Source organism: Canis lupus, chromosome 6 (assembly GCF_003254725.2).
Source record: "Canis lupus dingo isolate Sandy chromosome 6, ASM325472v2, whole genome shotgun sequence".
Lineage (NCBI taxonomy): Eukaryota > Metazoa > Chordata > Mammalia > Carnivora > Canidae > Canis > Canis lupus.
The window spans coordinates 10203482-10228908 of record NC_064248.1 but is presented as its reverse complement, the minus strand read 5'-3'; the positions used below and the strand labels follow the sequence as shown (position 1 = coordinate 10228908).

At 43.2% G+C, this 25427-nt stretch overlaps 1 protein-coding gene and 1 long non-coding RNA gene across 3 annotated transcripts in view; one reads left to right on the top strand and one right to left on the bottom strand.

Moving 5' to 3' along the window:
- SMURF1 (SMAD specific E3 ubiquitin protein ligase 1) overlaps positions 1-17162 on the bottom strand; it is a 113460-nt gene extending 96298 nt beyond the window's left edge. Inside the window, exon 1 of one of the 2 annotated variants that reach the window (XM_025426198.3) lies at positions 16824-17162. In XM_025426198.3, coding sequence (XP_025281983.1) covers positions 16824-16878 — 55 coding nt within the window. In that variant the 5' untranslated portion in view covers positions 16879-17162. The remainder of the gene's footprint in view (positions 1-16823) is intronic. The other variant, XM_025426197.3, reaches the window with a different exon arrangement.
- A 182-nt stretch (positions 17163-17344) lies between these two features.
- On the top strand, positions 17345-19589 carry LOC125755178 (uncharacterized). Its single transcript, XR_007411004.1, has 2 exons — positions 17345-17859; positions 19024-19589. It is a non-coding gene; the product is annotated as an uncharacterized LOC125755178 (long non-coding RNA).
- Positions 19590-25427: the final 5838 nt, after the last annotated feature.

Sequence of the window (25427 nt, the reverse complement as noted above, 5' to 3'; positions counted from 1 at the left end):
CACAATCTCTAAAATGGGGACAAGAATGATGCCTGCTTCGTAAGTTTACTGAGAGGATAACTAACTCCTGAAACGTGCGTAGCACACTGCCTGACTGCCTGGTGAGTAGTAAAAGCCCAAGAATTGATAGATATCTTCATTATTATTGCCTAAAGTGACCCCAATCCTGAGCAGCAAAGCTGGACAGGAAATTGAGGTCAGGGGTATCCTAAAACCCACAGTCAACCATGAAATTCACCTTAGAATTCTCAAGTAGTTTGTATACCTGACCTAGTTTCCATAAAAAGAGCTAAAGGGCAGAAGGGGTACTCCAAAGAGTAACATTTCAAAGCTAAAGCTGAAAGCTAGCATTTGGCAGACTCTCATTCTAGAATCTCTTTGGAGAGATTCCAAATGGGGTGTGAAGGTTGTACGGGCCCAGCATCCGTGATCCAGGACAAGAGCTAGCTAAGGGAAGGGAAAGGGGACTGGATCTTCCACAGGATCTGCCTCCCCAACTCGAGTAATTCCCTCCTGTGCACTTTACGTTTGACCTACTTTGCCCACAAAGAGATTTTAAACAGTACCTGACTGTCCACGGAAGCAGTCCCGGTGTCCAAAAAAGGAAATCACTACACAAACACCAACTTATCATCCATACTGGAGGAGCCACAGCTGGGCTCCAATTAGAACCTCTAAGAAGGTCTGAAGAAAGCATGTTACAATAAAGCAGCAAGAGACTAAAGCGAGTCCATCAGAGGGAAGGGCTTTTTTTTTTTTTTTTCAAGCCCACTGCATTCCATCAGGATGTCCAACATCATTTAGTACTTATATCACTTAACTTGCTTTACAGATGCTTCTTATCCCTTCTAATTGGAAGGGTTTTTCAAGGACCAAATAGGGAATCTGATGTTAACTTGGTAACAACGCACAGACTGGGTAAATAACAAGTATTTTCCTTCATCTGCTCTCTGTCCCCTTCCTGATGTCCAGAATTTACTTGCCAGGCAACCTAGCACTTAGTAGTCATTCAATAAATTTTTGTTAAAAGAAACTCTGTAGCCCTAAACTCGGCCCCAACAAAGGATTCCTTGTATTGCCCCTAGAAAGAGGATCATCCGGCATTTGCATAAACACAGTCACACACAACACTTATGACTTTGTGAAGGGGCTGAATTTACTTCCTACTTAGTTTGTTCTGTTACCAAGTTCCCCTCGAATAACAGCCACGCACAGTAGGCATCACAACTGACCTCCTCAAAGCACTTACCCTGCCTACCCTTTTTCTAGCACTTTCCACAGCTAGCAAATGGCAAAACTAGAACTGGCACACAGGCCTCCAGCGTGGCTGGCTCCTAGCCACTACACTATTCCATTCACTGGTGCTGCCCTCTGGGTACGGAAGAGCCCCTTGTACGCTGCAGGTTTCTAAAATCAGAATTTATCATCTCACTTCCTGATGGAATCTCTCTACTGCTATCCAGGCCCCTGAGCTTGTCACTGAAGCCTGTGTCCTCTGTTTCCTCTGTCTGGTCACACTCTTGCCCCCATTCTGTCTTTCCACGTGCTATTACCCCATGGTCCCTCTCTCCATGCAGATTTTTCCAGAGCTACTTCAAATTCGACCTCCCCAGCACCTCAACCTCTGTGGCCCACAAGGAGCTCTCTTTTCATTCTGGCATTTAAAAAAAAAAATTTTTTTTTTAATGCTTAACTGTTTCTAGTGACTGTCTCACTCCCTACTGTACTGTTAAGTTCCTGGCAGAGACTATTTTTGTAACATTCCTCTCATCTTTAACACTCTTAAGTATTGTGCTCAATCCTGAGTAATGCAGCGTATTGGCTTTGGTGCTCATCCTCCTTTAGAAATAATCTGACTAGAAAATTAATATCAAATGCAAAAATTATTAACTATAATGTTAAAGAATGAAGCCTCACTAAAATAATAAAGTGCTTATTTCTCCTTTATATTTTTCAACAGAAAAGTATTCCTTTTTTAACAAACAGATATGCTACCTTTGTTTAGTAACACACTGGGGGACAATGTGCTTCTCTGGTATTTATTTAAATGATTACTCTTTAACAAGATGCCCTTTTGTCCTTAAACTATCAGATCATCTGATACGCATTTCACAACTGTTAAAAAGAAATACACAACATCAATCGGGAAAGGTTGAGATGATGCAGAAACAAATTAACATGACAGGTTTGTTCCCTGCTATCACTTTATATCCACCATAGGCTGGGTACTCCTTGAGAGAATGGAGGGGGTGCTGTGTGGGCCAGGGCAGAAGGGGACTCTCTGCTCCACATAATCATTTAGGGACCCAGGCTGATAAAGGCTCCATCATATGCCACACGGTTCCCAGTGCTCCATGGAGGAGCTGGAGGCTCTTAACTGCCTCAGCCCCACTGTGGGACAAATCACTTCTCACAATTTATTAGCCAGAACTAGACATGTGGTCCCACCTAACTACAAGGCTTCTGAAGAGCAGAGAGGTTTCAGCTACAGAGGCAGCTATGGGTGTATGAAAATGGACCAATCCCTGATCTATACTATGTGGAAAAGCATGATGCATAACAGTGCACAGCATATCCTATCATCTGTGTTAGAGAGGGTGGGGGGAGAAAAGGAAGGAAACAGAGAACCTTTGGAAGAATACAAGAGAAACTAGTAATGCCATGATAATAATAGCTACTTCTCTAGAGGCAAGCCAGTTGACAAGGGACAGGAAGGATAGGAGACTTATTTTAATGAACACCCTTTTATATCATATGCATACATCATCTATCTAAAAACTCTTGCTGAAATTTTTAGGCTGTGATGTATACACTTCAAATTAATGAGCTGGGGTTTTTTTCAGAATCAAGTCCCATCTAATATAAGAAACACCAAATCCTTGACTCATATCGCTTGAAATTAAACCCCTGGAGTAACAATGACATCATCATAGCCTTTTGTAAAGCCTCCCTGAGAGATCTTGACTGGCTCCTGTCTATTCTAAACATAAACATTGCTACGGTGCAGGCGATAAGAAAACTGCTTCTGTTGATAAACTGTTTCCTTTTGGAAATAATTTTCCTGGTATTTCAATTTAGGTACCACTTCCTAAAGTAAAACTCCTTTTCTGAAATTAAAAAAAAAAAAACATTTTCTGCTGTTAGGCTGAACCCTCTACGAAATATAGCAACCAAGGCTGGGTTTCTAAAAAGAAAACAGCACTGCTATCTCAGAATGCACTAAAACAGGGAAATGCATGGAGACAATCTTTTCCAAAACCCTAATCAACACCCTCAAGTACTATTTAAATATTTCATGTCCCAGATGTACCAGGGGACAGCCTCTGGGGCTTATGACAAGGTAACCCTAAGGGCACATCTGCTCCTCTCTTGCAGCTGGCTTAAACAAAAGTGGAATCCCGCTGGCATTCAGCTGATGAAGTAAGCTATAAATAATGCAGTAAGGAAACAGGTAGGTCAAGTCTCCAAAAAGACTTCCGTCATTCATTTCAATCAATATCAAAAATAGGTCTAAGAAATGAGCCAAAACAGGGTTATGCTACTCCCGTCACAACATCCGACATATCAGGCTCTGGGAGAAACAGAACGCTATCAAGGCTATATGCTATCCTTACAGATTTTACCCTAAATTCCAGCTTAGCATATCACATGGCAACTTTTTACTGCACCAAGTTAGTACCTAAATAGCCTGTGACTATAGCTCCAGTTCTACAATATACTTCCACATTTAAATTTTAGTGGAAAATCAAATAGCATACATTGCTTTCAAATATCAATATTATGCCTTCTAAACTGAATGTATGGGACTCCTGGGTGGCTCAGCAGTTGAGCGTCTGCCTTTGGCTCAGAGCATGATCCCTGGGTCCAGACTCGAGTCCCGCATCCGCCTCCCTGCATGGAGCCTGCTTCTCTCTCTGCCTGTGTCTCTGCCTCTCTCTCTCTTTGTGTGTGTGTGTGTGTGTGTGTGTGTGTGTGTGTGTGTCATGAATAAATAAATAAAATCATCTTAAAAAATAAAAATAAATAAATTGAATGTGTTTGCATATATCAAAGGTGTTTCTCTAAGCAGGCTTTCTGCCAACAACCTAGGTGTTCTAAAAAGTTCTGGGTGCTATCATTTCATCAACTTTCACTCGGAATAGCTTTCTCTAACTGACTATTAATGATCTCCAAAAACGCGTCTCAATTTTTTTTCTAAATTGCTGAAGAAAAGCAAATTATCAAAGTTCCCAAGCCCATCATGGGTCTTGTACAATCCATTATTAAACCTAGAGAATGAATTAGCAATTATGAAATTGCCAATATTGCAATACATGAGACCAACACCAAAGTAAGTTTAGAACAAAAAAAGAAAAGACACTTCAGGTCCCACTGCATTATGTTTAAACCGAAGACAGATGGCATTAATTTGTGGGTATGCAAACAATTTCCAGGACTTGCAAGTCAGAGGCAGCCATAATATCCTATATATCATCGATTCTAAGACATTTTTTTCTGATTTTAACATCCCTGAAACCTTCAAATGAATCACTTTGTAGAATTACTGGTGTTTCTTTTCTTGTGGTACATAAAACAATGGTGTGACTTTCAGTCAAAGTCCTCTTCCATTCACTGAAATATGACAATGTTAATATCGGCTAACATATACTGAACATTTACTATGGACGAGATACTGCATGTGGATTATTTCTTTTAATACCCACAAACTCTCAAGTGGCTCCAACTATTTCCCACCCCCCTTTTATTTTAAGCTGAGAAAACTATGAGTGACTAAGGTCACTCATCTAAAGGCACAGGCTGGCTCCAGCCCAGCTCATAACCACCCAACTTGGCTGACTGCAGAGGAAAAGGACTTGGAGGGCTGGGAGAGCCAACCTGTCTCCTCGGAACATGGGTTCAAAGCTCTGCCAACCATCTTATAAGCCCCTCTCGCTGTTTTTTAGAAAAACAGCAAAGAAAATACAGAGTTCTAAGTATCAAGAATGGGTATTAATTCAAAGCTTTCACTATAAAGGGTTGGTAATCACTAATCTTATTTTTAAAAATATACACTTGCAAAAAAAATTATATATTTGCATAAAAACCAATTTTTTTCTTTCTGTTCATCCTGAATTCAATTTATAAACAATTAGCATGTACTTTTCCCCTCTCAAAAATATCCTATCATCTCTAGAGAGACAACACAAGAATTTCCAGAATCTGTACCTGAATTTTGTTTAAATCTTAGTATTGAAATCATCCCAAGTAAAACAACAGTACACAACAATCAAGAAACAAATCAACAATGACATTTATTGGGGGTAAGTTTACATATAAAGCTACCATTCCTAACTCTCAGGAAAAATATTTGGCATCTCTACAAAAATACATCTTTTGCTTTGCACTACTACAAAGAAGGCATACTTCTTTTTCATAAGTTCATTAAATGGTAGCTTTATCATCCTCAAACTCAGCATACACAAAGCTAGCATTACAAATTTTTTTAATGGTATTGTCTAGTTATTCATTGGTTGCCTTCCTAGCAACCATTTCTGTTCCCTGAAAAGGACCCAGTTCTGTATGTTGGGTGGGACTAACACCATTACTAGATTCCAAGGAAGACCCGAATTGTCCAACCAGCACATCCCATCATTCTTGCCAAGACGGTTGGTTCAGAGATGGACACATGACCCAAATCAGACCAACCCAACAACAGGATTCAACTCCAGGATTTCTACTCCAGCAATGAGCTGCTGGGAAAGTGGACTTGCAACATTTCTGCTGGTTAAAGCTAGAAGTAAACAGTCATGGGAGTTCTTTGTAAGAGCCAATCTTTTGATCACAAGGGAAGGAGATAGCCAAGAATGGCTCAGAGGTCACAGCACTGAGAATCAAAGAGAAACTAGGTCTTTGTCATGCTATTAACTACTTTTGGACTTTTCAGTTAACTTACTGAATGAAATGCTTCCCATTGAACCAATTTAAACTAGGTTTTCTGCTACTTACTTCTGAAAGCATTCTGTTGTTTTTTTTTGTTTTTTTTTAATTTTTTTTTTTTATGATAGTCACAGAGAGAGAGAGAGAGAGGCAGAGACATAGGCAGAGGGAGAAGCAGGCTCCATGCACCGGGAGCCCGATGTGGGACTCAATCCCGGGTCTCCAGGATCACGTCCTGGGCCAAAGGCAGGCGTCAAACCGCTGCGCCACCCAGGGATCCCCTGTTTTTTTTTTTAACTAAAAAAAAAAAAATCTGCATCATGACGTATGGTATTGTAAATACAAGCCAGGAGTAAAAATGGGCTGAAGAAAGGAAGCAGGGTAAAATTCAAAGAACACCTTACCTGATCGATGCTGTCACTTACTAAAATGGGGCAGAGTAGGATCAGAGCACCTTGGGGAATGACCTAGGGGAGGTTGAGGGAGGAGGTGTGGATAAAATCATGAGTTATCCAGAGGCAACCAATATGCTATTCCTGTATGAGAAAATGTAATGTGTTCTGAGCCATGAAGACTATGTATTTCCCATTCTAAACTCTTTCAAATAGTAGTCTTCAGTTTGGTTTCCTTTTTTTTTTTTTTTAAGATTTTTTTTATTTATTTATGGGAGAGAGGCAAAGACACAGGCAGAGGGAGAAGCAGCGCCCCCCACCCCACTTCCGCAAGGAGCCTGATGCAGGACTCGATCCCAGATCCCGGGATCATGCCCTGAGCCGAAGGCAGATGCCCAACCACTGAGCGACCCAGGCATCCCCAGTCTGGTTTCCTGATCTCCCTCATGGTTGCACACAATTAAACTTGTCATCGGCCTTCCCTAAATCATCAAACCATGAGAAGCTTCACGTACCCTGACAAAGACAACTTGGCTATCCTCCCAAAAGCTCCTGGAGATGAAGCCAGAGGCAGAGAACACAGAAGCAGAGGGGGAAGGAGCTGCACAAGCTAGGAGAAAGGGCAATGTTAGCAAATCTCTGCCAGCTCCCCTTTTAGAATAAGCCAGCATGAGGACTTTTATAATGAATCCTTTAGCATCTTGGGTAAAGGAAGACTGGGGACAGGAAGGCTTCTGGGGAGGAGGGAATCAGGAAGACTGGGACACATTCAGTTTCAGGTATCTATGAGGTAGGTTTGGGAAGAGGAATGCCACCTTTTCAACCTTGCACAACAGAGAAGGACAAATAGGTTACCTTACCCAAAAAAAATTCTGTAAGTGTAGATTTTCCTCACTAAAGCTCAAGAAAAGCTAAATCAATGTCCCATGAGGATAGGCTGGCCGCCTCCTACACAAGACTATTGATTATTATAAAGATAGAAATTCATTATAGTTGGATTAAGTATGCTTCCGAGTATTTCTGTAACTGTACATGGTATGATTATCCATGTAGGACAAGAAAAACTATCCTTTTCCATCCTGTAAAATGTGTTTTCAAAGAGTAAAACAAATTGCATGCTATTTTTTTTAACCTAGGAATAAAATCACATACAAAACAAAACACACGGGGGATCCCTGGGTGGCTCAGCGGTATGGCACCTGCCTTTGGCCCAGGGCGTGATCCTGGAGTCCCGGGATCAAGTCCCACATCGGGCTCCCGGCATGGAGCCTGCTTCTCCCTCCTCCTATGTCTCTGCCTCTCTCTCTCTCTCTATCATAAATAAATCTTAAAAAAACAAAAAACAAAAAACAAAAACAAAAACACAACCCTCCTGGGGCTTGGTTTGATGACTTGCCTCCAGTGAGGAAATAGAACTCTTTGGAAACGATGAAACACAGAGAGAAGGCATTACTATTACTGTCATGTGTAAGCAGGCATCAAGCAATCCTTAAATCCAAAATTTGTAGGTAATATATGTAGAAATGCAATTTATTAAAACTTAGAATTTTTATCCCAAAGATCTAGAAGAACAAAAAGGCAGTAAATTACAGGTGGTTACAACTTTTTCTACTTTTATACAGTCAGATATTTCTTTTTTAGGCACGGCTAAAATTAATAAACAAGCCCTCAAAAAAAGTTTAAAACAAACATACTGATTATATAAATACTTAGGGAAAAGACCAAGTAAGTTATTGTTACTGGCTAATGCAAGTTAGCATTTTTACTCCCAATTTATGGATAATTTTATTTTCTAAAATTAGGTTAGAGATAACCCCAAATGACATTCCAAATAAAAGATATAAACCAGCACTATTATTTACCCCAGTCTTTCAGAGGACTCACTATAGAAAGTAGGTTTCAGGAGGACCTGCTTTCTGAATCTGAAAAGAATCATTTGGGCTTACTTAGTATTTTGCTGGAACAATGGAGGGGGGTGCCCAGAGGGTGTTTAAGTATCAGAATAAAACATATTTCTGGGTGTTTAAGTATCAGAATAAAACATACTCTCTGGGAAAGTAAGTTTGTTGAGATCTGCAAAGGAGACAGAGTATTTTCTTACTCTCCAGAGCCCAGGAATCTTCCTGTGAAGAAATATACATAAACATGGATACATACCTTTAGAGACCATTTCAGCCTTTTAAAATATATTTGGCACAATTATTTTGAATTTTCAGAACACCTACATTTGAAGACAATTACTATTAGTGATTAATGTACTTGTTGCTCTAGGAAATGCTTAAGAGCTGTAGATTGCTCTTTGTTTTAACATTTCTAATTGTTGAAAAGCAATTTATTCTCAAGGAGGAAGAGGGGGAGAGATCAAACAGTACAAAGGGGAGGGGCACCTGGCTCAGTGGTTGAGCACCTGCCTTTTTTTTTTCTTTTTTTCTTTTTTTTTTTTTTTTTTTAATTTATGATAGTCACACAGAGAGAGAGAGAGGCAGAGACACAGGCAGAGGGAGAAGCAGGCTCCATGCACCGGGAGCCCGACGTGGGATTTGATCCCGGGTCTCCAGGATCACGCCCTGGGCCAAAGGCAGGCGCTAAACCGCTGCGCCACGCAGGGATCCCATGCGCCACCCAGGGATCCCGAGCATCTGCCTTTGACTCAGGTCATGATCTCTGGGGTCCTGGGATCGACTCCTACATCAGGGTGCCCACAGAGAGTCTGCTTCTCCCTCTACCTATGTCTCTGTCTCTCTCTGTATGTCTCTCATGAATAAATAAATAAAATCTTTAAAAAAAAAAAAAGAAAAGAAAAGAAAACAGTACAAAGGGGAATACTGGGAATACTGTGAAAAGTCTCTCTCACGTGGATTCTCAGGCCCTGGTTCTCCTTCCTAGAGAAAAATCACAATAAGTATTCTCAGAAGTGTCCTTGTAGCAATATTCTATACAAATAGATCTATATCAGGGCGCCTGGGTGGCTCAGTCAGTTAAGTCTTTGCCTTGAGCTCAGGTCATGATCCCAGGGTCCTGGGATTGAGTCCCACATCGGGCTCCCTGCTCAGCAGGCCATCTGCTTCTCCCTCTCCCCCTTCCCCCTTGCTCATGTTCTCTCTCAAATAAATAAATAAATAAATTAATTAATTAATTAATTTCTTTTAAAAACATAGATCTGTATCAATTTCCCCTTTTATTTTTTTTATTGCTCATATAGTATGTACAACATTCACTCTTTAGAGTCTTTTTCCCCACTCAACAATATATCTTAGAAAAAATGTTCCATATCAGAATATAAAGCACTATCTCATTCCATTAAACAGCTACACATTCCTGGGGATATAATGTAATTTATTTAGCGAGTACTCTATTGATGCGCATTCAGATTGTTTTCAGCCTTTCATCAATCACCTCAAACAATGTGGCAATAATTTTGCATAGAAGACTTTTTTTTAAGTTATTTACTTATTCATTTTTAAGTAATCTCTCCACCCAATGTGGGTGGGGCTCGAACTCATGACCTCAAGATCAAAAGTCTCAAGCTCTCCAAACTGAGCCACCCAGGCACTGCCTGCATACACTTTAAACGTGTGAATGTATCTGTAAGAAAAATTCCTAGAGGCAAAATTGTTTGATCAAAGGGTATATACATTTATTATCTGATAGTAACAAACTCCCCTCCTTACTCTATTGTGCCAATTTGCATTTCACAGCCAACAGTGTGGAAGAGTTTCTGCTTTTCCACACCTTTGTCATCCCTAACGTATCTTCAAACTCTTCGGTCTCTGCCAATCTGCTAACTGAAAAACGGTTTCACTCCTAGTTTTAACTGGTGTTTTGTTTGGTATGTAGGGCTGGGTATCTTTTTGCCTGTTTGAAACCCATTTTCTTTCTTTTTTGTGAATTGTCTATATTCTTTGCAAACAGGTTATTGGCCTTTTCCTAACTGAATTCTGAAAGCTCTTTTTATACTAAGGAAGCTAGACTTTTATTTGCATATAGATTGCAAATTGTTTTTCCTAGTTTGTCTTCACATATTAATTTTTATCCATTTTCTTTTTCCATGGAGAAATTTCCTATCCAACTACTTAAGTTTTTTTAAATTGTTTATTGGCTGATTCTTTTGGATTTCTAAAGCTATAAGTCATATCATTTGCAAATAACAGAAATTTTGCTTTCCTATGTCTTTTTCTAGGCAATGAACAATTTTGACAGCGCATATCCCTGTATTGTTCCTGATTTTAATGGGAGTGCTTCCAAGGATTCACAGTTACAGATGATGCTGGCTTTGGCTTTAATGCTGTTTCTCTAAGGAACTTTCTGAATACATGGAGAATTCAAGTTTGTTCTTGAGTATATTTCTCATGTTTATCAATAGGTTTTATAGATTGTCTTCAGTGTCAAAGTATACCATTAGCTTTAGCATTTTACATAATTATCTAGGAATAAGAATTAACAGGAACTTATGACTCTGTATTTACACCATGCTACTCTATAAATAATTCATAACTACTCATCATAATATTTAATCCACATCTAGTCCCTGTGTGACATGAAAAGGCAGGTATCTTGCATCACAGACAGACAAACTGGATCTCTAAAAGATAGTATTTCTAAGCACCCCCTTTCCCCATAGTGGCACTTTTGGGAGCTAAAAATCAGATTCAGACCTTTGGACTCCCATCCCAGTGTTTAAGCCATAAGAAAGCACCACCGGCCTCTGGAGAATTTAGTGAATATCCAACATACAAAGAAAAAAATAGGCTGCTCTCTACAACCCGCAGCTTAGCAACATCCTCTTCCAGACTCCTGAAAGCAACCTCCAAGTTGGACTCAGGAGCTTAAAACATCTGAAACGCATCACCCAGCAGCCAGCATAATAGGTTCATGCTCAGTGATACACAATGTTGCCGACATTCCTCAGCCAATTAGAATTCCTTTCAGCTGCGATGGAGGTGAACACAGCTGGAATTAGGTGGGGCGCTTCGCCAGATGCACTGATTGTACATTATTTATGCCTTGTTTTAAAACAATAAAAGGGTTTTTTTTTTCTTTAAGCCAGAATATGGAAACAACATTGCATGCACTTAGTTTAAATACCCAAATGGATTAAATTGCATCTGTAGACACAACAGTAATTCTAACATTTTAAAAAGAAGATACGCCTGATCCACATGGCTAGGTGCTTTTGTTTTTCAACAGAGCTTTCCAGCTCCTCTCTAAGTAGCACGCTTAGGGACTGTGGTCAGCTAGGATGAGCATGCAGTGGAAGACAAGCCAATATGAATTAGGGGCTGTCTCTCAATAAAATCACTTACAGAACAGCAAGCAAACCAGTCACTTATGAAGCTGAGGGATATAAATAAATAAATGGCCACACAGTTTTAATTCTCTACTTGTTTAAAAATAGTTAACCTCTAAAATGGTTCTGAAATTACAAAAATTCGATCCAAATAAGAATTCTAAAAGTTAGGGTTTCTCAACCAGAAAATCTGAGACTTGCCAAGATACTAAATTATTTCATCTATTTCAGAAGGTTCTTAAACTTCCCTTTTGCTCTTGGCACTCAATAAAATGCACAATTCAGCTATTTTAACTTTTAACCAGTGCCCACAAACATGTTACAAAACAGCCAGTCTAGTTAAGTGGATCACTGAGCTGATGTTGAAATATTATGGGTCAGTCTTTCTTTTTTCTTATTCATGAGGAAAGACTTCTTCCCAAGTGACTCAGCCCCCAGAACCTCCCCTTACCCCCAGCTTTCCACACTAGGACCCAACAACGTGACCAAACAGAGAAAATGAAAATTTGTAATAGAGAAGGAAAAATTCAAAGTTCAGGTACCACTTTCACGGGCGCAAAAACAGGAGTTCTGACCTCAAATAGTTAGACTTGAAGGCAAAAAACTCTAGTTGGATTTCATTACAACTGCTATAAAAATACAGGTAGAAATAAAGTGTATGAAATATTTCTTGCCCAGGTCAGTTAGGTGGGGCAAGAAGCTTTAAAAAAAAAATGGATTTGAAAAAAAAAAATGGATTTGAGGGACACCTGGGTGGCTCAGGAGTTGAACGTCTGCCTTCGAATCAGGCCGTGATCCCCAAATCCTGGGATGGAGTCCCACATCGGGCTCCCTCTGAGGAGTCTGCTTCTCTCTCTGCCTGTGTCTCTGCCTCTCTCTCTCTCTCTCTCTCTCTCTCTTTCTCTTTCTCTATGTGTGTCTCTCATGAATAAATAAATAAAATATTTTTTAAAAAATGGATTTGAGAAAAAAAGGTTTGTCTTAAGACAACCCAAACGTGGGCAGCCCTGGTGGTGCAGCGGTTTGGTGCCGCCTGGGGTGTGATCCTGGAGACCCAAGATCGAGTCCCGCATCGGGCTCCCTGCATGGAGCCTGCTTCTCCCTCTGCCTCTCTCTTTCTCTCTCTGTCTCTATGAATAAATAAATAAATTCTTAAAATAAAAAAAAGGAATTTAAAAAAAAAAAAAGACAACCCAAACGTGATCAAACCACACATACAATCGGTTTGATTTTATATAAACCTATATTTGAAAGAATGTGATTTAGAGTAAAATTGAAGTTTTGCCATCCATCCCACACCCTTAGCTAACTCAGCTCAAAGAAGTGCCTTGACCGTACCTTCCTAAACTTGAGGCTGACCCTGAAGAAAATGTTCTACAAACTCAGAAGCAGCTCATGGCTAAACACCAATGACATATTCCACCTTATCCTGGTTACGGTTGTTAAAACCAAAAGTTCTGCCTGCCTTACATAAGCAAGAGTTTCCTGTGGGCATGATTGGACAAAGGCAACACTCTTAACAGCCTGCTTAACCTTTAAGAGAAACCGATCTATTCCAAATCAATCAGGCCACCCGTTATTGATGAATTAGTTATTAAGTTATTAATACAACTATTTCTCTCCAAGTTGCATCATCTGGATGCCAAAGCCCAAGTCTGCCTTACTTCCCATGTGCTACAACTTTAAAAATAGCCTCCATTTCCACATGCTATCAAGGAAGGTCTCTTCCCCCTCCTTGACTTGGAATTAGAATTTTTCTCTCTTCATAACACACAGGCACACTCCAAAAGACATAAAAACACAAGGAGATCTGAAAGTATTGCAAGGCATAAAAACACAAAAAAAGTTTAGGCATTTGCTATTTCAACTAACTAGTTAACACTGAGAATAAGATTTAATTTGCTTGAAGAGCACCATGGAACCCTTAAGATTCAAAATTCCATTCTTTACAACAAACTGGCCTAAATGACATATCTGGGATTCATTTGCATACCACATAAGAACAAAGTTTTTGCAAACCCGGCTTGAATTTAAAATAAAAAATGTTTCCAAAGTGTTTGATTTGCCAGTGAACTCTAAATGTCTGCAAAATAATGTTCTTTAAGAAAACTTGATTTTGCACGAATTATGCCCCAAATCTAACTGGACCTGTTTAAAAACTATTTTCCTGTTAAAATACCACAAAGACATCCATTAAAGTTAAGTTCTTTGAATTATAAAGACTCAAATATTCTTTTACTGCAGAGGCCAGGCCTCCAAAGCAGCTCCACATACCACCCAATCATTTCCAAAAACCAAAAGGGTTCCATAGAGAAAAAGCTATAGCATAATCAACACCACAAAATTAAGGCTTCGCATACATCAAACACAAGTGCTGTGTTTTAACAGAAATCTCTGAATATCAGCATTGAGACTTAATAACAGACAGCATTAGTACCCAGCATAATGTGGAATAAGTAGGTACCCAAAATGAGAAAGAGAATCAAAGGTTGTTACAATAAAGTTGAAATCTCATCTTATATGAAGAAACGGAGGCCCAGCAAGGTTACCTAATTTGTTCCATATCATGCAGTTTACGGGAGATTTGCCCAAAATCACGTCTCTTAATTTTAAATCCAATGCTCTCCTCACCACCAAATACAACTGTGGACCTCAAATTTTAAAGGCTGTTTTATACTCCAGTGTCTTCAGATGTTGCCTGGAATTATACTCTGTGTGATATTAATTACTGGTTAGAATGCCCCTTGTTTTTAAAAAAAAAATTTTTTCAAATATCACGCATAGAATTAAACTCTAAATCTTGTAACAAGAGTATACAACTTTTGAAAGATGGCTACCCAATATGCCAGAAAAGAAGAGATTTTCAAACTGCCCTGGACAACCTTAAAGATGATGCCAAAACCTACTCTACACCAAAACATCTGAGGTTCCAGCACCTCAACATAAATTAACATTCAACAGACAACAGACATGGATCTGCCATCACCACTAAAAATCCTGTTGCAGGGATGACCACACTCACACATCATCCCAATCACTAACACCAACAGGGATGAAGGGAAAGGGAGCTTTGGAAATAACACTCATCACTTGATCCTTCAGTATCAAATGCCATCCAAAACTCTTCAAAGCATTTCTGTATCTTTGGCATGTAAATTTCTGAATCCAAAAATAATTTGGGAGGACAAACCAAGCCCTCCCTTTTTCAAGGGAAAGGCTCAGACCTGCCAACTTGGTTTGATATATAAATGTGTATATGATACAAACATTGTAATGAGAACCTATTCCTTCTGAAACATTAATCACATTTCTACCAAAACTCATGAAATCAGTTATTTCTGCTTTTAACAAGAAAAATGAAACCAATCTGATGTCAATTACAGATTACACTGTAAATTAGAATCCAATTAAAGTTGTCAGTAATTAAAGTTTTACAAGCATTACAAAGTCAAAAACATGTCTTTCATGTAACCATAAAAATAACAATGCTTTATACTGTATCTACATAGTGAGAAGCATTTCCTCCTGGCCCTGGAACAGAGTATGTTCCTCCAGAAGCAAAGATCCCTGGGACAGATGGCTGTTACTTCACACAACCAGGGTCTGGATTTGGGTCCAAATCATTACCTGGCCGCCTTATCTTGTAACCTAATCTGACATCTTTCTACAAAAAAAAAAAAAAAAAAAAAAAAAAATTACAACACTTTTCTTGAGAAAAATGTGAGTCACGCAACAGCTCCGTACTTTCAAAGGAAACTTTCGTTTGAAAACGATCGCCATTGTTATTTTCATGGATTTTACCGAAATTAGGGCTACGCATCTGCCACAAAGTGTCCAAAACTCTCATTTGCTCTCTGAAAGCATCCGACCGAACTCTGACTCTGGGGTCCTCACCAGACTGGCCATCCAACAGAAAAATCCAAGGGAAAGCCCCCCGACAGGAACTAGCCTGAACTTTGTATTTCCCTTCCAGGGCTGGAAATACTCGAGTCCGGAAAGTCCCCTGGCAGACGCGTGTCTGCGGCCCTACGATCCGGCCTAAGGTGTGAATCTGAACGGGGAGGCGAGGCCGCAGCTCCGTGGCCCCGAGGGCCGGGGAAGGGGCCGCCGGCGAGGGGCGCATCCACCCGCGGCCGAACCACCGCGTCGCCGGCCGCAGCCGAGCTTCGCGCTCACCCTGGAAGGTGGCACTACAGAGCCTCCGAGGAGACGCGAGCACTTCATTGAGGACTCGGTGAGAGTGAATCGAGGAGCCGGCGTTCGTGCAGCTGCCACAGCCTCCAGTGGGGGGCGGGGGACCCTCAGCCCCACTCAGGGCTCTAGGATGGGGGGGCAGTGCTGGGAAAGTGCAATGGGGGAAGTACCGGGGCAGCACGGCAGGCAGCCGACAGTGGCCTGGCCCGAGGCACAGAGGAAGTGGGCCAGACTCAAGAGGTCTGGAGCAGCGGGGAAGTGAAGAGAACAGGACCGGGACACGCCACACCACAGGACTGAGGAATTCGAGGCTGAAGGAAAGGGTGGAGGCGGCGAGACCCAGCGAGGGGGCGGGGCTGCGAGATAAGCAGGGGCGGGGCCTAGGGGGAAAGGGAGCGAGCCCCGCCGAGGAGAATAAAGGGGCGGGGCCGGGAGGGGAGAAGCCGGACGGGGGGTAGGTGGGGGCGGGGGGAGTAAGAACCGGGAGGGTAGCGGGGCGAAGCGCCGGGTACCGCGGAGAAGAGGCCGCCGAGCCAGAGAGGATGGGGAGGTGGGGAGAAGCGAGGGGCGGGGCCGAGAGCGAGGGGCGGGGCCGGGAGGGAGAGCGAGGAGGCAGGTGAGGGGAGAGCGGGGAAAGCGAGGGGGAGGAAGGGGGCTGAGCGGCGGGGGGCGGGGCCACGAGGGGGGCGAGAGGGGAGAGCCCGCGGCCGGGTGGGGGCCGCGAGCAGGGAGGCGACGGGGCAGGTGGGGGGGGCAGGAGGGGAGCGGGAGGGCCGCGGTGGGGGGGGAAGGTGGGGGGTGAGGAGCGAGGGGGCGGGGCCGGCAGCCGCGAGGGGGCGGGGCCGGGAGCGCGGAGCGAGGGGCACTCGCCGAGGGGGGTGACGAGGTCCTGGGACAACGGCCGGCGTGGGGGAGGGCCACTCCACCGGGGCGCTCTGCGGGGAATTCCGGGGCTGCTGGGGGCCCGTGCGGGGCGCCAGCGGGCGCCGGTGGGGTGTGCGGGGGGAGGCGGGTGGGCCTCCCGCCGGCCGTACCTGTCAGACGGATCTTAATGCTGGAGCCGTTCCTGCGCGTCCCGGGGTTCGACATCTCCCGCCAACGATCGGGCAGCCGCGGATCCAGCGCCGCCGCCCCCCGGCCCGGCCCGGCCCGGCCCCGCCGCCGCCGCCTCAAGGTTACGGCTCCGGGCTGGGCGCCGGGGTCCGAGCCGGGACACAAACTCCGCGGCCCAGGCGTCCGGGCGGCGGGAGGATGGTCGAGCCGGGGGATCGGCGCTCGACCCGGCGCCCCCGACCCTCGCCCGCTCCCAGCCGAGCCCAGTCCAGAGCCGCCGCTGCCTCCGCCGCCGCCGCCACCGCCACCACCACCTCCTCCTCCTCCTCCTCAGAGCCGGACGCCCGCCGCCCTCGCCGCTTCCGCCGCCGCCGCCGCCGCCGCCTCCCGGAGCCGCGCGCGCTCCCGCCGCCGTGCCGGCCCGGCCCTGCGCGTGCCCGCGCCGTGCGCCCCCGCGCCTGCGTGCGTGCGCGCACCCGAGAGCACGCCGGGGCGGGGCGGGGCTACGTCGCAGGCCTGGCTAGGGGCGCGCGGGGTCTGGAACCAGTGGCGGGGCCTGCCCACGTCCTCCCCCCGGGAGCCGGGCGAAGGAGCTCGGGGCCTGGGAGCGGAGCTCGCCCTGGAGGCCGGGGGAAGGCGAAGCTAGGGTGCGGGGCCACATGTGGGCCCTCGAACCGCCACCCTCAGTCTTCGCCACATTGTCCAAGGGAACAGGTTTGCAGATGCGGACCGAATTGATTTTCCGGGTGTCTCTCCAGCCTCCGGGGCGCCCGCCCCCCCCCACATAGATATTGGAAGGAGGATTACGTGAACCCGTAGCCTGTTACGACACACCAAGCACCTTGCACAAATAGGTACCACTTTTTCTTTTTTTGAGTAGAGCTTTCAGAGAATGCAGTTTCAATGGAGAGACTTCTCAAAGACACAAAAGTCCCCTACGTGTGTTCTGTGCAAGTAGTGCGCTCTGTTGACCCGTTACACTTGCCAGAATCGCTGGAAGTGCCATATATGGACAAGGTAAACAAGATGGGAGAGAGGGATAAAGTTGAGTAGATGTTTGTTATGATCCAATCTGCATACAATCCAAACCAACAAAGGCAGCTTTACGGCCTTGGTTTCCCCGCCTTCTGCTAACACATCCCTCCCAGGATTGCAGAGTTGAACTAAAAACTAACATTTTCCCTCCTCCCAGAGTTGCAGGGTAGAGCTAAGAGCTCATTAGGCTTTCTCCAGCAAACAAACTCCTCTCTTTGTTAACCTGTAATGGAGAGGAAATAACTGTTACTAAAGAAGAAAAGCTGGGCTTGTTTACCAAAGTTGTTTTTGACCAACTACCTAATTCTTGGAAAGCCTTTATTTGGTTTGTATCTTAAGGAGCCAAGCTCCGAGCCCTTGAGCCACCCGCTTCAGTCAGACTTTCCTGGGGTCACAACCTTCTAAATAGATCCCTCTAGGGCCCCTAGACATGCCTTACCCCCTTGCCCCGCCTCAGGCTGAACCCAGTGGAAGCTGAGTGTCTCTAGACTGGATTCAGAGCTGCCTTGCTGCCTCTTGAGCTTCAGTCATTCAGTCAAATCAAAAGACATGCCCTTGGGTGGCTCATTCAGTTGGGCATCTGGATCTTGATTTTTGGCTCCGGTCATGACCTCAGGGTTGTGAGATCGAGCCTGGTGTCAGGCTCTACACTGGGCATGGAACCTGCTTGAGATCCTGTCTCTCCCTCTGCTCCTCCCCTGGTCTCTCTCTCTCTATCTCTCTCTCTCTCCCTCAAATAAATGTATCTTTAAAAAGAAAATGGGCCAGACCATTTCTTTGGCCCCTTAAAGCTCAGACTTTGAATAATTCTAGTGAAGTATCCAAGAATACAAGCTATGTTTAAGCAACAGAGCAGTAGACCCAGAATCGAGCTGTTACTCTGTAGGCAATTGTCACTAAGAGTGAGTCCCTAGGGTCCAAATAGATCCATTTAGAGTCTCTAACCCCTGCCCCCAAGTGACCGTCATTATTCTTTCAATCCACCTAGTATCTCTTCTCTTCATTTCCGTATTCAAGAAGTCCCTTCTCCCAACCAGACTAAACCTCTCTCTGCTTGCCTGAATGCTGGCCCCTGTTCTGATCCCTAGCTATTCCCAATCTAAAATACTTCCATTTCTTAACCTCATTGTTTTCTTACCTGCCTAGATGTCTGGATTGTTTCCTCAACACATGAGACAGGAGGTCACTTCTGGAGGTCACTGAAAGGCATTTTGTTTACTCATGAACAAGTCATTGCCGCTTTCATTTAACCAAATAACACCTAACGGTGTCTTTCAACATGGCCTACCCAAGGAGAACCTTCCTAATGGAAGCTAACGTTTTATCCGTAAGCAAACTCCAGCCACCACTATGTGGCCCAGGGACAAGGACTAAATAAGTCACAGCTATAGCATTTCAGAGGCTCATGGACCGGATGAAACAGACACAGAAAGTGCTGACAAGGACACAGTGATGAAAGTGTGTACTAATGGCTAGAACATAAATTACAGGACCGTTCTGCCTGGGAGGAGAAGGATGGGAAAACCACAGAAGAGTCATGGAAGACCTCAATCCAGAATGTAAACGCAGTGTTCAAAGTTGTTGGACAAGGGCATTATAGGCAGAGGGAAGGGCTTGTGCAGAAGGATGAAAATGAATGTTTTTTCCAGCACAGATTTCAGCATAAGTGCAGTAACATAACTGTTGGATCTTCTTTTTTTTTTTTTTTTTTTCACTGTTGGATCTTCTATCTGCACACCTGACCCTATTTAAAAGTTGACAAAGATGAGGGGCGCCTGGGTGGCTCAGTCAGTTAAGCATCTGACTCTTGATTTCGACTCAGGCCCTGATCGTAGGATCCGGCTCTGTGCTCAGTGAGGAGTCTGCTTGAACTTCTCTCTCCCTCCCTCTGTCCCTTCCCCAGCCCTGTGTGCACACACACTCACTCTCTTGAATAACTAAATCTTTTAAAAAATTGATAAAGATGATAAAAGCGGGATTCCTGGGTGCTCAGCAGTTTAGTGCCTGCCTTCAGCTCAGGGCGTGATCCTGGAGTCCCAGGATTGAGTCCTGCATCAGGCTCCCTGTAAGGAGCCTGCTTCTCCCTCTGCCTATGTCTCTGCCTCCCTCTCTCTCTGTGTGTGTCTCTCATGAATAAATAAATAAAATCTTTAAAAAAATTATAAAAGGTATTGGCCTACATAAAATTTATCAGCCACAATTTCGTGCTAAACCTGTGGACCAGCCCTTATCCTGAACTGAAGGTACTTTGATATCCATTCATTATGTATCAAATTTGTCAAAAATACTATCTTCTAAAGGTGTCTGGAACAAGTAGATGGGAAGTGTTTAACAATTCTGCTGAGACAGAGATGAAATTTGGTATCTTCAAGTGCCCTCTCTGCAGTGACTTTACAAAAAGTGCTGTTTTGGGGCAGCCCCAGTGGCACGGCGGTTTAGTGCCGCCTTCAGACCCGGGATCGAGTCCCACGTCAGGTTCCCTGCATGGAGCCTGCTTCTCTGCTTCTCCCTCTGCCTGTCTCTCTGCCTCTGTCTCTGTTGTGAATAAATTTTTTTTAAATCTTAAAAAAAAAGATTACAAAAAGTGCCGTTTTGACTTTGACCCTGCTTTCTATGTAGGATTTGGCAACTTATTTTATTTCTCCTAAATGTATCACTTTCCTTTGTCAGTGTTATTGGGCATTTGAAACACTTTCCAGTGAGGGTGGAAAAAATCTCTTTGGATCTAACCGCAGTAGTTCTTAACCTGTCTTTTGAGTCCCAAACCTCTTCAGGGAATCTGATGGAAACAATGGATCCTAAGCAGCCCCGGTGGCGCAGCGGTTTAGCGCCGCCTGCAGCCCAGGGCGTGATCCTGGAGACCGGTGATCGAGTCCCACGTCGGGCTCTCTGTATGGTGCCTGCTTCTCCCTCTGCCTCTCTCTCTCTCTCTCTCTCTCTCTCTGTCTCTATGAATAAATAAATAAAATCTTAAAAAAAAAAGAAACAATGGAAACAATGGATCCTTTGCCCAGAAAAGTTAATATGTGCAAATATACACCAAATTTACATACAATTTCAATGGGTTCATTATCTCTGGAAACCAATTTGAGGGTCCTGTAGAGTCCCATAGCCCTTAGATTAAAAACTCCTAATCTGAAGGAAATGATCAAGCAAATCATGCTAGGAACATCCCATATGTATGTGTCCAGGAGCCAATACAGCAGAAGCCCTTTCTGAAGGCAGTGAGTATGCATCCTGAAAAGAGGGCAGCTATGGCCCACAAATACCCACACTCTACTGGGCTCAACAACGTTACCAACTAGTGCCAGAGCAAGTTAGTTAAATTCACCAAGCCTCACTTTGCTCATCTGTACAATGGAGATAATAGTGCCTCTCACTATTGTGAGGTTTAAATTAGATGTAGATTTAGCAGTCTACTAGAGCAGGCCCTTGGTAAATGGTAGTTGTTATTAGTACATGTAAAATGCATGTACTAGTCTTTCCCCAAAACCTACGGTACTATTATCCTAGGGAAATTGGGGATGTTGTACAGAAGTGCCTGGCGGCTATACCAAATATCTCTTGGGAGTACACTGCTGTACCTGAGCTGGTGCCTCTGTGGCCAGTGGCTAGATCAGACTAGCCTTTAAGATCTTTCCTAGATCTAGGATCTGGGTCTCTTTTGCTTTTGCTTTTAAAAGCATTAAGTTTTTTAAACAATCAGATATACAAAGTTGTGATTAATTAGCACATTTCTTTATCCTTTTATGCCCAGAGGTTTTTAATTACACCCTAAGCTTAATATTACCAATATGCAAGTCTTTCCATGTTATTATCATTGGTAGGCTTTATCTTTGGCAGGATCTTTCTTTTTAAAGATTTTATTTATTTTTTTATTTGAGAGAGAGCACATGCACAAGCAGGGGAAGGGGCAAAGGGAGAGGAAGAGAGAGAATCTTAAGCAGACTCCATACTCAGCACAGAGCCCGCATGGGGCTCCATCTCACAACCCTGAGATCACAACCTGAGCCAAAATCAAGAGTTGGACACCCTGGTAGGATCTTTTGTTTTGTTTTGTTTTGTTTATTTATTCATGAGAGACACAGAGAGAGGCAGAGACATAGGCAGAGGGAGAAGCAGGCTTCCCACAGGGAGCCCCATGCGGGACTCGATCCTGGAGCCCATGAGCCAAAGGCAGACACTCAACCACTGAGCCACCCAGGAGTCCCAGATCTTTTTTAATTAAAATGTTTATTGACATCATTGTAGATTCACGTGCAGTTGTAAGAAATAATACAGAGAGATCCCTGTGTACTGTGCCCACTTTCTCCAATAGTAACATTTTACAAAACTATAGTATAATACCACAACCAGGATATTGACATTGATACAACCCAATGATGTTCAGATTTTCCCAGTTTTACTTGGATGTATGTGTATTAAGTTCGACATATTTTTAACACCTATGTGGGTTCAAGTATCTACCGCACAGACGAACTAGTGAACTGTTCCAATACCACACTTTCCTCATCCTCATGTTGTCCTTTTATACCCACACCCTTTGTCCCACCACCAACACCTGGCAACTACTATTCTATCATGCATTTCTAAAATGTGGCCAATTCAAAAATGTTACATAGATGGAATCATATACAATATAGTCTTTTAGAATGGGTTTTTCTCACTCAGCATATTTCCCCAGGAAATTCATCCAAATCATTACATGTTTGAATAGTTTGTTCCTTTTCATTACTGAGTAGTATTCCATGGTTTGGATATATCACTTTTTGTTTAACCATTGGAGGACCTGGGCTAACTCTAGTTTTCAGTTATTATAAATAAACAACTATGAACATTCATGTGCAGGCATTTATGTGAAGATAAGTTTTACTTTCTCTGGAATAAGAGCCCTAGAGTACAACTGCTGTGTCATATGGAATTCCATGTTTAGTGTTGTAAGAAACTGCCAAACTTTTTTCAAGTGGCTGTAGCATTTTACTTTTCTACTAGCAATGTTTCTCAGCATCCTTGCCACATTTGGTATTGTCACTGTTTTTCCTTTTGGCCATCCTAATAGGCATATAGCTGTATTTTATTGCTGTGGAATTATCTGAGATTTAGATTATTTCTTCAAATATATGCAACCAAGGGACAATTCTAGAAAAAATAATAATTCCAGGCACCTAAATGGCTCAATCAGTTAAGTGTCTGCCTTCAGCTCAGGTCATGATCTCCAGGTCCTGGGATCAAACCCTAGGATCAAGCCCTGTATTGGGCTTCCTCCTCAGTGGAGAATCTGCTTCTCTATCTTCCTCTGCCCCTGCCCCCAATCCTGCTCCTACTCTCTCCCTCAAATAAATAAATAAAATCCTTAAAAAAATAAAGATCCTAGTTGAACCCCACAGTCTGTGTTCAGAAACAGCTAAGGTCATAGTGAAAATAAGAAAATGATTGAACTGCTATTATCCATTTAAAAATGTAGTTTTAAAAAATAAAAAAATAAAAATGTAGTTTTGTCTATAGAGTAGTTCTCACTTACATAAGAAGTGTTTTAAACAATTGACTATCCTATAAAAATAATTAAGACACTGGCTGAGAATATAATAAGCTCATTTTTGAAAATTCAGACATGACATTTTTATTTTAAATAAGCAAATGTGAGCCCAGGCTCTACTACTACTTTAGAATCTCACGATTTCTACTGGTCTAGAAAAATAAGATGAGGGACGCCTGGGTGGCTCAGTGGTTGAGCACTTGCCCTCAGTTCAGGGTGTGATCCTGGAGTCCCGGGATCAAGTCCCACATTGGGCTCCTTGCATGAGGCCTGCTTCTCTCTCTGACTGTGTCTCTGCCTCTCTCTCTATATATATCTCTCTCATGAGTAAATAAATAAAATCTTTAAAAAAAAAGAAAAAGAAGATGAATATTCTCTAAGTTTGTTGTATCTCATCTGTAATTTATAAGCAACAATAACCAGGGAAATCAACAAACCAAAGAAAATCCCAAGTAAGACCCTGAATCATTGTTCATTGGCTTAAAAATGTTGCTAGTTTTTGGACAGGGTTAAAGGAAGCTCTCCATTATTCTAGGCCAATGGTTCTCAAAAGTATGGTCACTGAAGCAGCAGCATCACCAGGGGACTATTAGAAATGAAATTCTCAGACACCACCCCAGACCTACTGCATCTGAAACTCGGAAGGGCCCCAACAATTGATGGTTGAACAAACCCTCCAGGTGATTCTGATGCAGGCTTATGTTTGAGAGCCACTATGAAAGGTATATTGTTATTTTCCCTAGTGTCCTAACTCAAAGAATAGAGCAGTGATGTGCAAAACAAAAGTACTTTGGCCAGAATGTTAAACTAACTATAAGAAACAAGCAAAAATGGGACGTACTAGAAGAGCTTCTGCAGGTCATAGAATTCTTGTTTGATTTTATGATAGAATACAGGCAGCAATCAACACATCTGAACAGCCAAGAAGCAGTTTTTTTCTTAATGAGGAATAGTATGTCCAGGACACCACCCTGCTCCCCTAGGGCTTAATGCCATCTGTCCATACATCTCAAGATTGTAAGCACCAAAGAGTTCCTGATTGGCTGAATCTAGACCCAGCCCCAACCCCTGGCTGCTGGCGGACAACGAACAGGAAAGATAAAGCCACTTCGACTTTTGTAGTGGGATCTAGGCCACTGCCTCCTGCCGAAACTACACATAGTAGGGCTTTTTCCCTAATAGGAAGAGAACTGAACAACCCCCACATGGCTGATGTCTGCCTCACAAAGCGATGGGGGATGGAGGGCAACAGACTAACATTTGCTATGATTTTATTAAACTGATGCCAATAATTTATAGTCCGGTTGTTTTAATCCCCAAGCACATACAGACTCTAATGTGAAGATAGAGGAAGCCTAACAAGAAGAAAGGCTGAAGGAATTCTGTAATTTAAACCATGCAGGAAAATTCATGAATCACACCACTCTTGTGCTAATTAGCAAGAAAAGACTTGTAGTAAGTGCCCATCTGTGACAAATATTAACCATGGTTTGTGCTGGCAAGGAGGTGACCCAATTCCCCAGTCCTACAGATGTGCTGAACCAGTAACCAAAGCATCGCTCTCTGCATTCTGCACAGCGTTTGCATCAAACTCATCTTTCTGCCGAGATCCGGCGAGGCTCTAATCTTACCCTGATTGTGCAAAAATAGAAACAAGTACAGATGAATGTGACAAAGATTCCCCTAGTACCAAGAAAGGGGCGGGAGCTGTGTACCTCATTATTTAAAGGCATTCATATAAACAAATTAAGTTAATTTGGGGTTCTGGTTTGTGTGAGGGAGGGATGCTTATATAATTATTAGGTTCCATTCCTGCTTAGTGAACATGATAAAGATTTTCAAGGATAGCTATTTCCAATCCACTTTCTTCAGTGCCTGCCCATAGCACTGTCCATGTGCTGAAAGCAGACCCTTTGTCCACCTATCCATCTCTCTAGACTGCATCAATCCTCTGTCTGCTCAGGATCCTCCTGGAGGGATGGGGGAGGGTGGGGCTTAAGCCACAGAGGAGCTT